The sequence below is a fragment of the Mustela putorius genome, unplaced genomic scaffold (assembly GCF_011764305.1).
Source record: "Mustela putorius furo isolate JIRA1106 unplaced genomic scaffold, ASM1176430v1.1 tig00004007_pilon_pilon_pilon, whole genome shotgun sequence".
NCBI classification, from domain to species: domain Eukaryota; kingdom Metazoa; phylum Chordata; class Mammalia; order Carnivora; family Mustelidae; genus Mustela; species Mustela putorius.
The window spans coordinates 14418899-14433505 of NW_025422145.1; the positions used below are offsets into that span (position 1 = coordinate 14418899).

The 14607-nt window shown below is 64.6% G+C and overlaps 2 protein-coding genes across 2 annotated transcripts in view; one reads left to right on the plus strand and one right to left on the minus strand.

Moving 5' to 3' along the window:
* CCDC154 (coiled-coil domain containing 154) overlaps positions 1–6518 on the plus strand; it is an 8407-nt gene extending 1889 nt beyond the window's left edge. The window contains exons 3-18 of the mRNA XM_004750798.2: positions 199–512; positions 605–794; positions 918–970; positions 1244–1339; positions 1660–1783; positions 3230–3331; positions 3418–3546; positions 3618–3742; positions 3945–4059; positions 4150–4287; positions 4852–4971; positions 5047–5123; positions 5356–5473; positions 5767–5853; positions 6087–6274; positions 6373–6518. Coding sequence (XP_004750855.2) covers positions 199–512; positions 605–794; positions 918–970; positions 1244–1339; positions 1660–1783; positions 3230–3331; positions 3418–3546; positions 3618–3742; positions 3945–4059; positions 4150–4287; positions 4852–4971; positions 5047–5123; positions 5356–5473; positions 5767–5853; positions 6087–6274; positions 6373–6499 — 2103 coding nt within the window. The 3' untranslated portion in view covers positions 6500–6518. The remainder of the gene's footprint in view (positions 1–198; positions 513–604; positions 795–917; positions 971–1243; positions 1340–1659; positions 1784–3229; positions 3332–3417; positions 3547–3617; positions 3743–3944; positions 4060–4149; positions 4288–4851; positions 4972–5046; positions 5124–5355; positions 5474–5766; positions 5854–6086; positions 6275–6372) is intronic.
* Positions 6519–6647: 129 nt separating this feature from the next.
* PERCC1 (proline and glutamate rich with coiled coil 1) lies at positions 6648–9334 on the minus strand. The gene is made up of 2 exons (XM_004750799.3): positions 9070–9334; positions 6648–8097 (listed from the first exon to the last, which is right to left on the minus strand). Exon 2 carries the CDS (start codon positions 8059–8061, stop codon positions 7309–7311), a length of 753 nt encoding a protein of 250 aa, XP_004750856.1. The 5' UTR covers positions 8062–8097; positions 9070–9334; the 3' UTR covers positions 6648–7308.
* Positions 9335–14607: the final 5273 nt, after the last annotated feature.

A 14607-nucleotide genomic window follows, 5' to 3' on the forward strand; every position in this document is an offset into this window, starting at 1 on the left:
GCTCTGGCGCGGGGCAGGCTGGACACAGTGTTGTTTCTGCTTCCTGGTGCTGTGAGTTCTCAGGCGGGGGTCTGGGCCTCTCTGAGCACGAGCTCCCCATTGAGGGGGAGCAAGAGCGGAGCTCCTGCCCACCCCCCACCCCCCACCGCCTGGGCCAGCCTGCGTGACTCAGCCGACGGGCCAAGTTGAGCCCAGTAGACACTCTCAGCCGATCACTGCAGTGACTTTGGTCCCCATCATCCTGAGCCCCACCTAGGAGCTGGCACCCATCAGCCCGGGAGCCACCTTCTTGCAGAGCTGGATGCTAGCACCCCGTCGTCGGGGGCTTCACCCCCCTCCCAGACAAGCACTGTCACCCTGGGAGGCCTAGGGCTCTGCCTGGAGGAAGAACTGGCCAGCCCCGAGCTCTTGAGTCTGGAGGAGATGGGGAGGCATGAGTCGAGCCCCCTGGCATCCGCCACCTCCCTCCCGGAGCGGGACTCCCCCAAGCACTGGACACAGCCGGAGCAGTGGTGAGCCTGGGCAGGGCTGGGGAGGGACAGCTGGGCCGTGCCCGCCCCCCGGCAGGCGGGGCCCAACTCAGCCTGCTCCTCGCCCTGGCCAGGGTGGCCGACTTGCAGGCTGAGGTGGCGTCCCTGCGGGGACACAAGGAGCGCTGCGAGCGAGCGGTGCTGAGTCTGCTGCGGGAGATGCTGCAGCTCCGAGCCTGCGTGCAGCTGCAGGACGCCGAGCTCAAGAGGCTGCGGCAGGACCTGCGGCCAGCGGCCCAGGCTCCTGAGAAGGAGGCCCTCGAGGTGAGCAGCCGCTGTGCCCACCCAGAGTCAAGCTCCCCTGCTCCCGGGACACCCCGCGCCCAGCTCAGGCCCCCGTCTGTGCTGGCCGGGCCACGAGGCTTAGCCTCCCCTTCCTCCTTGCAGTTCCCCAGCCCCCAGAACCAGAACCAGAACCAGATGCAGGCCCTGGACAAGAGGTACCCCCCACCCAGTGGTGCAGGCGTAACTGGGAGGCTGGGGGCCTGGGGAAGGCGGCAACTGGGGCGGGACCCCAGGGCATCTGCCTGTCCCTCCTCCTTATCTTGCTCTGGGAAGCCGTGTGCAACTGCGGCCCAATTCAGAGGTCTGGCTTTGTGTGACCGTGGCTGGGGGCCTGCAGCTAGGGACCCTGGGCCAGGACCCTGACCCTCAGAGGCAGCCAGGAGGGTAGGCCGGGCAGGCCCCAGACCTAAACGGCCCTTGTGTGTCAGGCTGGTGGAGGTGCGGGAGGCCCTGACCCAGATCCGGAGGAAGCAGGCACTGCAGGACAGTGAGCGGAAGGACACCGAGCAGGAGGTCAACCTCAGGTGGGTGTCGCCGGCCTCCCTCGGGAGGGGCTGTTTGGGGACCCACCCTGTGTGGGCACCAGGAATGGAGGTGCAAGCCCAGATGCCCTGCATCCTCCCCCATCCAGTCGCGCTAGCCCAGGCCGCTCTGGGCTCTCCACCTGGGGCCACGGAAGTCCGTGTCTTGCCCTTGTCTCTGACTGCTCAGGTGGGGTTACCCCACCTGCCTCGCCAGCCTGTAGGTCAGCCTGGGCCCCCCAGTGGCAGGCCTGGGCCCAGGAAGCATTCACAGTGTCTCAGGGCCCCGGTGGAGCGGCTGGGACCTGCGGCTGTTTTCCTAGGCTGGCGGAGCTGGCCGGGAAGCTGGAGCGGGAGGAGCAGTTCCGGGAAGCGGCCTGCAGCGCCCTACAGAGGAGCCAGGAGGATGCCAGCCACAGGGTGGACCGTGAGGTGGCCCAGATGCAGGTACCAGGAGGGAGGCTGGGCCCAGGGCGACCGGGCAAGCCATCCTTCCCGGCCATGTGGTGTAGCCCAGGGTGTGGGGGGTGCTCCCGAGGACCTGCACCGTCCAGTCCGTGGCCACCAGCTGCAGGGGGCTCTGTCTGCAGGGAGCCAGCATTTCAGTTTCCTCTGTCCCACGAGCCACGTGTCAGGGACCCCACGGCCGTGTGTGGCCCATAGCTGCTGATGTGGGCAGAGCCAAGATGGAGCTCATCTGTCAGCACGGACGTTCGCTCCCTGATGACGTCTCTGCCCCTGGTCCTTGCCCCCCCGTCCTGTGACCGGCACCCAGATCTGGAGACAGAACGTCGTAGGCCTGCAGCCCCTTTCTCAGCCATTCCTGGGGCGGCCCCACCCCCGGGCTGCAGCAGGATCCCCTCCCGCTCGAGACGCAGCCTCTTTAGTTCTGCAAACAGAGCCCGGGGGCCGCAGGGCCCGCCCAGCGCGCCCAGCTGCTGCCCACATAGCTCGGCTGCCCAGCTTCGGTGGCTTTCCCCTCGCCGCTGCCCTTTGGGGAGCTCGTGTCTTGGCTTCGTCAGGACACTGTGCCCCACTGGGACCAGGAGCTCCCAAAGGCCCCAGGCCCAGGGATTCCTGGTGCTCCAGGCAAGGGCAGGGAGCAGAGCCATCCTGCACCGCCCCCTAGGCCAGGGTCAGCAGGCCGTGACCACCACCGGTGTTCGCCAAGCTGGATCGGCACATGGCCCCACCCATTTGTTACGTCCGGCTCATTTCTGGGTCTGCCCTGGGACACTGGGCATAGACCCCACATCCTCGGGCTCCTTGCAGAAACGGCCTGCTGACCCCCTCCGCAGAGCACCCTCACAGCATGGGAGGGGCTGGCAGGCGCTCAGGGCGCAACCCCCGTGGCTGTGGGAGCTGGAGCCCCGGCCTTGACACCACAGCTTGGACACACTCCAATCCGTGATGCAGTAGGAAGGGGAGGAGAAGGAGGGGCTGTGGGCCCCGGGGCTGAGGACGTCGTGTGCGCACTGATGTGCGGGTCTGCGAGCTCATGGGCGCACATGTGCGCACGGCTGCCCTGACGGAGGCTCCCACCTCAGGACGCGATGCAGCATCTGCCATCTGCCCAGGGCAACGTCTGTGGTCACCGCGAGTACCATCCATGGTCTGGGTCCCCACAAGTTTTACCTGTGGGCCCGTCACAGCCCCCTGCCTGGCCCTTGGGGAGGACACGTGGGCCTTGCCTTCCTAAGGAGGGTGTGTGTGGTGGGAGCAGTGCTGCGAGGCTCAGGGCATTAGGGGACATGGCCTGGGGTCGACACAGTCGAGCCAGGACACAGAGCAGTCCGAGCTCACCCTGGGTCTGGGGCGGGGGCGGGCAGGGCAGGGGCTGGACGAGGCCAGGAGGATGGTCGGACCCCACGGCTACCGCACTGATTCCCACAGGCCCAGGTGACCAAGCTCGGCGAGGAGATGAGCCTCCGCTTCCTCAAGAGGGAGGGCAAGCTGTGTGGCTTCCTGCAGAAGAGCTTCCTGGCCCTGGAGAAGGTGGAGGCCCTGGGCCTGCGGCTGGGCCGTGCCCCCCACCCCCGCACCCTCTCTGCTCACAGCTGGTGGGGCTGGTCTCCCCACAGAGAATGAAGGCCTCAGAGAGCACCCGGCTGAAGGCGGAGAGCAGCCTGCGGGGAGAGCTGGACGGCCGGTGGCAGAGGCTCCAGGAGCAGGCTGAGGAGCGCGCGCAGGCCCTGCAAGGGCAACGCCAGGTGGGCAGTCCAGGGCTGGGGGTGGCGGCGACGGGGGCAGCGGGGGCTCAGGCCTGCCTCTCCCCCCTCAGCAGGAAGAAGGCCGCCTCCTGGAGCAGTGCCGGGGCCTGGACCAAGCCGTGATCCAGCTGACCAAGTTTGTGCGGCAGAACCAGATGTCGCTGAACCGGATCCTCCTGGCCGAGCAGAAGGCCTGGTGGGTGTCCCCGGCGCCCAGCGTCCTCGGACAGGGGCTCCCGTCCGCCCCGCGGAGGACTTTGCACTCACCATTGGATGCAGCCCCGTCCAGGGGGGCTCCCTGATCATTCTCCATCCCCTGCTCCCTGGGGTTCTCCCGAATGGTTCCAGAGCTGGCCCGACCCAGCTGAAGGACAGTCTGTGTTGGCACCAACCCCCAGGGACAGCAAGGGGCACCTGGAGGAGACCCGGGCCGGGGAGCTGGCCGCCTTCCTGCAGGAGAGCCTGGAAGCCGGCCAGCTGGCCCGACAGGAGGCCCACAGCGCGCTAGAGCTGGTGAGGGCGGTGGGGGCCGGGTCCGTGACCCCAGGGCCGCCGCCACCCCAGGCAGCCCCACTCAGCCCACCCTCCCCTGCCCACCCGCAGCTCCGAGAGAAGAGCCAGGCTCTGGAGGTGTCGCTGGCTGAGCTGGGGAAGCAGGTGAAGGACCTGAGCGACCATTTCATGGCCCTGAGCTGGAGGCTGGACCTGCAGGACCGGACGCTGAGCCTGCGGCTGAGCGAGGTGAGCACGGCAGGCCCACTGGGGCCCTAGCGCGCAGCGGCTTCCACGGCAGGGCCGCAAGCCCTCGCCCATGGGCTCTTTCCTCTTCTTCGTCGTGACGTCATCGACACAGTTCCCACGCCGTGCAGTCTACCCTCGTGAAACCCGGGGTGTGGCAGCTCCTTGTGGATCCGGGGCTGAGCAGCTGTCTTGTCCCCACGGAGGAAGCCCCACGCCGCGAGCAGCCCCTCCCACCTGTAGCCCCCGGCGACCCGCAACCTGCCACCGGCCTGTGGGGATTCGCCTGTTCTGGACGTTGCCTACAAAGGCTCGCACGTGGCACGTGCCCAGTCTGTGTGTTGTTCCACTGATGGACCCCAGGGTCACCCCCTCCCGCAGCTGGGGGAGGCCATCTGTCCCCATCTCTGCTGACTCTGGGTAGGTGGGGGCCAAGCCAGGCCTCCCTGGTTCCGCTCAGCCTGGACTATCCAGGTGGCCCCATTGGCTCCAGGGGCCCCGTCGATCTGTCCCCCTTTGTCCCCCTCCATCCCCCAGCTCTGGCCCTCACTGGTGTCTGTGTTCCAGGCAAAGAGAGAGTGGGAAGGCTTGGAGCAGAGATCGCGGGAGGGCCTGGCCCGGTGTCAGAAGGAGGCCGAGGCACGGCTGAGGGAGCTGCGGGAGCGAGTGGACAGCCTGCCCCACCAGGTAGGTGAGGGCTGGGGGCGCGGCTCCCCAGCCCACCAGCTCCTGGGCTACCCACCCACCCTGCGTGCGTTGCAGATAGAGGTCGTCTCTGACAAGTGCGTCCTGCACAAGAGTGACTCGGACCTCAAGATCTCAGCGGAGGGGCGAGCCAGGTGAGGCCACATCCGCCGGACGGCAGGAGGGAAGCTGCGGCTCCCCCAGCTCTGGGCTCAGCCCCCACCCCGGGGCAGCCTGCACAGTCCTCGAGCTTTGCTGTCCATCACCTGCTGGCAACCCCCCAGGTCCCACTGGAGAGGTGGCAAAGTGGAGCACGCACCCCTGCACCCCTGCCCTCCCCCTCCCCCTTGCCTCTGGGCTACCACCCAGAGCCTCCTGTTCTGACAGAGAGTTCGAGGTCGGGGCCATGCGGCAGGAACTGGCCACTCTGCTCTCGTCTGTGCAACTGCTCAGGGAGGGCAACCCCGGGCGGAAGATCGCCGAGATCCAGGGCAAGCTGGCCACGGTACCCCGGGGGCCTCCACGCCTGTCCCACTCAGCAGAGGGGGCCCCGGGATGCCCCGGATCCCAGACACCCTGAGGTTCAGTGGCTTACAGAGCCAGCATGCAGTGGGGCACCTGTCTGGCACCTCACATGCCGGGGGTGTCCTCATGGTGAAAGGAGCCGGCCTGAGTGCTGGCCAGGACCACCGGATCACCCCCAGGGGCCCAGACCCCGCTGCAGGGGCCTGGGGTGGGGGCTGCCCTCACGCAGGCCAGCATACCACAACCGAGCCGATGAGCAGGGGCCACGTTCAGTTCCAGAACCAGATAATGAAACTGGAAAACAGCTTGCAGGACAGCAAGACTATCCAGAACCTCAAGTTTAATACAGAAACCAAGCTGGTGCGAAGTGGTCCCTGCACTTGGGGGGAGCTCCTGGCCCCCTACCCCTCCTTGCCGGGTCCCTGGTTCTGTGGGCATTCCCATGCCCATATGTCTGTGTGTCTGGCCCGAGCAGGGTTTCCTGGTAGATAAGACCCTGTTTTGTCAGAGAGAAATCCAGGGCTGTCCTGTCCCCCGAGGGCCGGATGCCTGGGTTCCCGCAGCAGCTGCTCCTCACACGCCCTTGTCCGCAGCGCATGGAGGAGACGGCCAGCCTGCGTGAGAGCATCCTTCGTCTACGGAGTGAGGAGGGCCCCTGGGCCCTGACGCTGGGCAGCAGAAGGGTCCTCGCAGCCCTGGGGAAGCAGCAGTCCTTCGTCAAGGACACAGCTGCTGGAGAGGTGGTCCCTGTGAACCGCTGGGGCGTGTATCAGGCCGTGAGGTGGGCTATGGGGAGCTGCTGTCTGGAGACTCCTCCGGGTCTGGGGTGGTCCTGGGAGGCCCCAAGGCCAGCGGACCTGAGCCGCGTTTCCTGGGCAGGTGGCTGCAGTGGAAGGCGGTCCTCCTGAACCTGGTGGCCCAGCGGAGGCCAAGCGCATTCCTGGAGAAGTCCTTCCGCCAGGAGCCTTCCCACCAGCTCATGTCCTTGCCCCTTGCCCAGAAATAAAGGTGCCAGCTCCTGTGGACCTGAGTCTGAGCTCCTTCCCAGGAGGGTCCGTTCCCCTGTCTGAGGCCCAGCCGAGCTGCAGGCCCGCCACCGTCTCAGGCTGTCCTGCCCACAGCCGCAGAGTCCCGGAGCCCTGCCTGCTCCTGGTAGGCCCTGTGGAGGGCCAGTTGGCCCAGGCTTGGGGTCTTGGCCCCTGGCCCTCGGTGGCTGGCCAAGCCCTTCACACTGAGGTGGCGAACCTGGAAAGCAGCTCCGTCTGCCCTACCATAGGGAGCAAACTGTGTGTTTGCTCACACACTCGCATAGTGCCCCTTCCTCCTGCCTCCAAGAACACCGTTGCTCATCCCATGGGAGCTGGTCCTGCCACCTGCTGTGGGGCCTGAGGGAGGGGCAGCCTCAGGACCAGCCAGGCAGGCGGCTGCCGACCTGAGACCTCAGGGCAGGTCTGGTGGGGCCAATGGGCCTCACCCAGAGTGGGGCACAGTGTGCAAACCACCTGAGCCCACCTGCCCTCCCATCCCAGGGGCAGAGCTCCGAGGGCTAAGGGCCAGGCTGTCTGAGATGGTGTCTCCCGCCTGTTCCCTGCCCAGGGGTCCTCTGGTGGTGGCAGCTCCAGGCCCCAGGAGGAGCCTGGCCTAGCCTCCCCAGGCCTGGGACATCCCTCCCTGAGCTGGCTTGTCCTGCTGGTGGCCGGCCACCTTGGTGGGACGGCCCCTGGGGCTCCAGCAGAGAGAGCAGTGACAGGCTGCGCCCCTGAAGGAAAGGCAGTGCCTGCTGCCCCTGGTGCCCCACGGACCCTGACCCGCTCACTAGGCCTCGGCCAGCGGCACCCCGTCCAGGGCCTGGGGGGCCCCTCCCCCGGGTATCTCGGGGCCAGTCTCCACCGACCAGCTGGCCAGCAGGTCGCTGAAGTCAGGTGTGCCAGGGTGGAGCAGGCCCAGGGGGCCCAGGGCCGGCTCCTCCCAAAAGGAGAGCGGCAGCTTCCTCTGGGCCATGGGGACAATGTGGCCATACTTGCGCTCCAGCCGGAGCCGCCTGCCGGCCGGGGCCCCAAGCACTGGGTACTGCCGCAGCCCGTAGTCGAAGAGCTCGGCCAGCGGCCCCAGCCCGCGAGCCTGCCCCTCGGGACCCCTGGGGGAGAGCACTCCGGGCTGCGCAGCCTCATCGCTGTCTGGGGGCCCAGCCGGAGCCAGGCGTGCTGGGTCAGCGCACTGGAGGTCGTCTGCGTGGACGTCACCGGCATCAGGGTCCTGCCCCCCGTCCTTGCGGCCGAAATACCGCTGGATGTCGCCGCTGATGAGCTCGGAGAACCGCAGCAGCCGCAGGGGTGTTTCTGGGCTGCTGGGGCCCCGAGGAGCTGCTTCTGGGGCCCAGCCCGAGGCCAGGGGGCCTGGGCTTCTACCGCCCAGCCCCGCAGCCTCTGGCACGTCCTCCTCCTCCTCCTCCTCCTCGTCCTCGTCCTCGGAGGTCTCCTGGGGCTCCGGGTCTGAGGGCAGGAAGGGCCGGCGGGCTGCCAGGGGCAGCTGGAAGTCGCACAGAGGCCGGATCACGCCCGCGGCCATCTCCTCGAGCCCGCGTCTCCAGGGCAGCAGCTGTGGCTGGGGAGGGAGGCAGAGGGCAGACAGGTGAGCTTTCAGGTCCCCAGGCCTGTGTGGCCACCGCTGAGCCTGGAGCAGGGGCCACGATCAGAAGCCAGGGATGTGTGGAAAGACTAGGGCCATGGGCGTCGGGGGCGCAGAGGCGGTTCCGGAGCAACAGGCCGGCCCACCGGGGCATCTGCTCAGGTGCCGGCCAGGGGCACCCTGGGAGCAGGGCCTGGCTGCCCCAGTCAGCGCTCTGGGTCCAGATCCCACAGCCCCTTTGGCTTCGGGGGTCTCACGGGTGGAGGGCCCCGGCCCCAAGCTGGGTGCTGTTTCCCCCCAACCCCCTGCCCGGTCTGATGCTATGGATCCAGCAGGGCTGCTGGTGAGAGCCCCGGGCCCCTGGGGTTTGGAGAGTTGGGCGGGTTAGCAGGAAGCAGGGAAGCTGTGTGGGCCTGGCGCTCAGGGCAGGGTGGGCGGGGTGGGATTTGGGGAGCTGACAGAGACAGGGCTGGTCTGAGGCCAGACGGGGCTGCCTCTGAGTGTTGGCGTGCTCTGGGCCCCGAGGACGAGTGCGAGGGAGCGGGGGGGCCAGCTTGCAGCCGGGAGGGCCTTTCTGCCTCCTGGCAGGACGGGAAGAAAGGGAAAGTGGTGTGAAGGAGAGGGGGGCTTGCTGCTTGTCAGAACCCCCACCCCAGCAGGCTCACTCTTCTGCCTACAGCCGTCCATCCGCACTGGGCTCTGGCTCTCACTCACAAGATGGGGAGGGGCTCTTCCCTGCCGGGGACACCCTGGGCCCAGCACTGGGCTGTGGGGAAGCCGACGTGGGTGCCCTCCTTCTCCAGCCCCGCCTCTTGTCCTCCTGGTGGGTGGGTGGTCCCATAGCCCACCTGGCCCAAAGGCACAGCGCCTTCCAGAAGAAGGGAGGTGGCCAGGTCCCCGCGGCCAGTGCCAGCACCCTTCCTGCCCGCCCCCCAGTCCGGCTCCTACCTGCCGAGGCCTGCAGCTCCCGCGGGGCAGGCCCACCTGCACCTGGGCTCAAGCATTTATAGCTGGGCTCCTCGGCCGGCCGGGCTGGCAAATATTTGGCGACTGCATTGTCATCGCAGACTGGGCAAATAGAGCCCGTTTGCTTTAGCGCCCAGCAACCAGGGCCCCGCGGGGGGAGCCTCAACCTGCCCGGGGACCGTGGAGTGTTTGCCGCGGGCCCAGCTGGCTCACACCCGGGGCCGAGGACCCTTATCTCCGCCACTGATTGGGACCCGGACCAAGCCTTGTCAAATAGGCGGAAAATTAAATTTCATGCTATTTTGACTTCTGGAGTAGGCTCCTCTAGAGGACATCCTGCTTCTGTGGTTCTCTGGGTAAATGGTGCTCCTCGCTGGCGGGCGGAGCCAGGCAGGCCTGAAACAGGAGGCTGGGGGACCCCCGGCCAGGGCCCAGGTGGTGGGATCCTATGCAGCGGGCCCCATCCAAGCACCGGGCCCTCCGGGGCACTGTGACAGGTCCCAGCCATCCCAGAGTTGCCAGTGTGTTTGCAACCAACCCGATTCAGCCCCTGCACCCCCAACACAGGGCCTCACCCCCAGGGTCCAAACTGGTCCCACGCCACTGCCCCCGCCCCCCACCGCAGAGCCCACCTGGGGACCTCCCCATGAGCATCTCCCACACACACACACTGAGTTACAGCCAACACCATCCCAGGACCCCAGGCAGTGCCGCCTGAGGCTGCCTGACCGTCCTGGAGACACAGTAGCCAATCACCCAAACGGGGGGTCCAGGAGCAGCAAAGGGGTGTCGTCCAGGGGAAAACCCATGCTTCCTTCCCAGTGTCCGCAGTGGGGCTCCTTGGCTGCAGATGGGTCACCCTAACCTCTGCCTCCATTTGTGCATGGCCGTCCCATGGGAGTCTGGGTCCCAGTTTCTTTCCCCCAAGGACACCCATCATTGGACTCAGGGCCCACTGGGATCCAGTCCGACTTGGTATTCACGACTGCAGCTGCAGACACGCGTTTCCGCAGGAGAGTCCACCCTGAGGTTCCAGCAGACGAAGTTTGGGGGACAGCCATTCAGCGCACGTGGCCCCTGCTAGCTGCCTCGCTCCCAGCTGGGGGTCTCCAGAGACCCGTTGGCCTTGGCTTGAAGCCACCGCTGCCTGTGGGCCAGCCAGGTTCTGAGGGCAGGACGGCAGCCCCCTCCCTGCTTGGCAGGTCCCTGGTCCCCGATCTTCTTCCCACCAATGGGGGCTCACCCTTCTGGGGATGCCTTCGCAGTCCTCCCTGGGCCTTTGGCCTTGGCTCCAGTCTCTGCTCCCTTCAGAGAGGAGACAGCACCTCTCCTACCTAGTGACCCTCCATTACGTGAGCTGTGGGCACAGACGGGGGTGGGCCTTTCCTGCAACCGGGGGCCATGGGGGCATTGCTGCGGGCATTTCTTGGGCATTTGGAGGGCCCAATGGAGGAGTCATAGGACACCCGGCTGTGGGGAAGTGACAGGGAATGAAGCGTGTGGCCCCGGCCAGGCTGGTAACTTGCCGTGGGTGGGTCCTTGGAGCCGCCTATCTCTCCCAAGCAGGTTGTCTGCCTGGGCCGGGGCCTTGCAGAGAGAGTGCAGGTGTGTGTGGTACGCCAGGCCTCCCTATGCCTGTGGTTCGTGGTTCCTGGATTGTCACGGCCCCTTCCCCACGTCCCAGGGCGCGGCCAGGACACAAGTAAGCTGTCTGATGAGTTCAGTCTGCACTTGGACCCGGTTCCCAGAAACCGACCTCAGGCACAGCCACAGTTCTGCCCCGAGACTCTGGGTTCGGTGACACTGTTGTCCAGGCTCTGGCCGAGGGAGTGGCCCTCCCCAGCAGCTGGTGTCCCCTCAGACCCAGCACAGTGAGCCTCAGCCCTGCTAGCTGGGATCCCAGGGAGGGGCCCCACAGGTGCGGGGACTGCGACCACAGCACCCCCTGCTGCTCCTCGGGAAGGACTAGGGCCAGGACCTGGGAAGCGGGTGGGCTGGGGGAGGTGTGGCCCCGAGGACCCGAAGCGGGTGCAGTATGGGTGGCGGCTCCAGGAGGGCCTTTGGGCTCAGTCTCCAGCCCTCCTCGGTGCCCTGTCAGGGCTAGGCAGAGTGGGGGTGCTTCTCCCGTCCCCTGCCAACGAGAGCATTCCCCCCTACCTCCGTGTGTCCAGAGGACGGGCTTCAGGAAGGTCATCGTCTGCTGGGCACTGGATGGGACCAGGAGCTCACCTGGCCATCTGTGCGAAGAGCAGGTGTCTCCGCAGAGGAGACAGCCTGGAAAGGCCTCAGCAACGAGGAGCTGGCACCCTGTGTTTAGGGGACCCCACAGACGTCCGCACCCCAATCCCTAGGGACTGTGGACATGTCACATCACTGCACTAGCCTCAGCAGTCAATGCTAGGGTCCCACAAAGCACAGCCCGAGAGTGTGAAGGTGGGAGACAAACATGAGAGGGACTGAAGAATCAGATCTGAGGTCTTAGTAGGGTGTGGTGAATTACCCCCGTCCTTGCCACTCCTGCTTCTGAGCCACGTTCAGGAGGAACTGGGAGTCCAGCGACTAGAGGTTGGACTCTGGCTTTTGTTACTGGCAAGGCTGGGTTGGTGGAGACGCACTTTCTCAGAACCACTGCGTACCCAAGTCCAGCTAGGTGTTGGGTAGCCAGGGCCAGGCCAAGTAACATAGGTGTCCCAAGCCCCCTGCTCCCATTGGGACCACTGCAGTGGGCCTGGAACTGATGCACTCGGGCTCGGGCCCCAGAACATGTCCAAACACCTGCTCCCAGCCAGCTCTGGTGTGGTAGGCCTTACAGAGCTCTACGCCCTTGCTGCCCCCGCCAGCCCCTGCTCCATGATCAGGCCTCTGTCCCTGGAAAGAGTCTCTGCTCGTTGGAAGGCGAAGGCGCGGACCTGCTTGTCCCCACGCACCCCGTATTGATCTTCCTGGGGAAAATCAATAGCCCCAATATGTCAGCTCTCAGGTGAACCAGCCCTGCCCATTAGGGAGACATTAGACCCCGAGAGGTTCTTCTGTGTGCTTTGAGATAATGAAGGCCGAGGTGTCAGTTTATGCCCTGAGGGGGTGGGGGAGGGGACTCAGACCAGAGCAGGCAGCACTGCAGGCTCAGGCTCCAGCACCTGTCATCCAGCGCCCTGGGTGGGGAGTGCTGGGGTTGGGGCGGGGGATGTGGCTGCCTCTGGGGGAGAGCCTTGGAAAGGGCTGTGGGTCATGGACAGGGTCGGGTGAGGGGCTCGGCTCTGGGGTGCTGGCTGGTAGGAAGCAGGAAGCTCTGCGACCACGTCCTGGGGCCGCCAGGGCAAAGCACGACACACTGGGTGATTTAATATGACAGCAAGTCTTCTCTCGATCTGGAGGCCAGCGTCTGAAGTGAGGGTGTCAGCTGGCTCACCCCCCCACCCCGGGGAGGGTCTGTCCTGGGCCTTTCTCTCTCTTCCTTCTGGTGTTGCTGGCAGTCCTTGGTGCTCCGTGGCTTGGGGACTCTCTGCGTGGCCTCCCTCATGTGTCTCTGTGTCTTTTCTGCTTTTCTTAGGAGGACACCAGGCCTTGGATTTAGACCCCCCAACCTGGTGAACTTTGATCTACATCTGCAAAGACCCTATTTCCAAATAAAGTCATGTGCTGAGTTCCAGGTGAATGTGAATTTGGGGGGACAGAGTTCAGCCCGGTCCGGCACCCCAGAGCATCTTACCCAGAAGGAGGGCAGACGAGGTGGGGCTGCCAAGGTCTGGGCGGTGTCTGGACCGTGTGTGCTCACATGTGATTACAGCGGGGCCTTCTTTCATCCCAAGCAGTCCCGCAGTGGCGTGACCCACACTTGTCCTTGCGTGGAAAGATGCTTATGTCCAATAGAGACCCCAGCTATGAGTCCCAGCTCCCAAAGGCCAGGGGCTCTTGCCCTCTTAAGACTCTACACGACCAGGGCACCCAGGAGGCTCAGTCAGTTAAGCTCTGGCACTTGGCTCAGGTCACAACCCTGGGGTCCTGGGATCGAGTTCTGAAACTGTCTTCTTGCTTAGCCGGGAGTCTGCTTCTTCTTCTCCCCCCCACCCCTCCCCAATCTCACCCCATTTCCCCCCACCCCATGCTTGCTCTCTCAGTTAGGTAAATAAATAAAATCTTAAAAAAAAAAAAAAAAAAAGAAGGACTCTGCAGGACCTGTGTTTTTGCATAGCATTTTCACGATCAGTGGAGACCAAGTGGCAGCAGGAATTGGGGACAGAGGAGTCGTCATTTGGACACATGGATTTGCTTTTTTTTTTTTTTAAGATTTTAAAATTTTATTTATTTGACAAGAGACACAGCTAGACAGGGAACACAAGCAGGGGGAGTGGGAGAGGTAGAATCAGGCTTCGCGCCGAGCAGGGAGCCCGATATGGGGCTCGATCCCAGGATCCTGGGATTGTGACCCGTTAAGGCAGATGCTTAATGACTGAGCTACCCAGGCACCTCCCCCCTTTTTAAAAAGACTTACGTATTTATTAGAGAGAGGGAGAGAGTGTGAGCTTGAGAGAGCAAGCATGGGCGTGCACAAGCAGGGGAGGGGCAGAAGGAGAGGGAGGGAGAGAATCCTCTCCAGACCTTCCACTGAGCAGCTCCACCTCCAACCTCAGAGGGCTTTAATTTCCATCTCCTCCAGGAAGCCCTCCAGGCTACACACCAGGATGATTCCAGCCCATTCTCTCACAGTATGAATCCCTTCCACCAATCTGCAGCGGGGGCTCCTGGGCTTGCCTGTGGGTGAGTTGGTTAGGCAGTGATTTCAGGTGGGGTTCTGAGGTAGAGGAGAGGAAAGCTCTCCGAAGGTCTGATATACAAGGGAAGTCATTTTAGATTTCTCTATCAGGATGGCGGTACATAAACTATCTTTAAACCAAAAGCCGGACTTAAGGGCCTGCCACACAACACATTGTATGTCTGGCTCCTGAGTGAGCGTCCTAAGGGAAAACCCCTTTGCCTTTGAGATGTCAGACACACTCCTGCTGCCTTCCTTGAAGTTAAACCTCGTAATCCTAAACGCACAGCGATTAGCATATACGCTAATCGATACCCTTCTGAGCTCTTAAAAGCTGTAAAGAACTCTCTGACTCTGCGAAAACAGTTCATTTCTCCAGAACTCTCTCCCCGTGAAGACCTGTCTCCCGGGCGGCTCTCGGTTTGAATAAAACTTCGTATTTCCTTCGTGTGTTAGAGGGTTCGTGCTGGCCAGTCTGCACGGACAGGGTGGAACAGGTGGGGTGGGGCCCAACGAGGAGGACCCAGACACACAGGTGCCTCTGTTGACACAGCAGCTCTGGACATGGTCCCCGGCTGGGAGCTGAGCTGCCGCTGCGCGCCAGGGCTTCCTAGGCTGGGGGGGACCCGCAGGTGCTGTTGCGTGGGGACCGTCTCCAGCCCGCCACCCCCGCCCTAGTGTCTGGAGAGTCCCCGGAGGGGCGGGGTGGAGACCCGCGCGGGGTCTGGTGTCTCTGCCGGAAGCGGGTGCAGGAAGGAGCAGTCCAG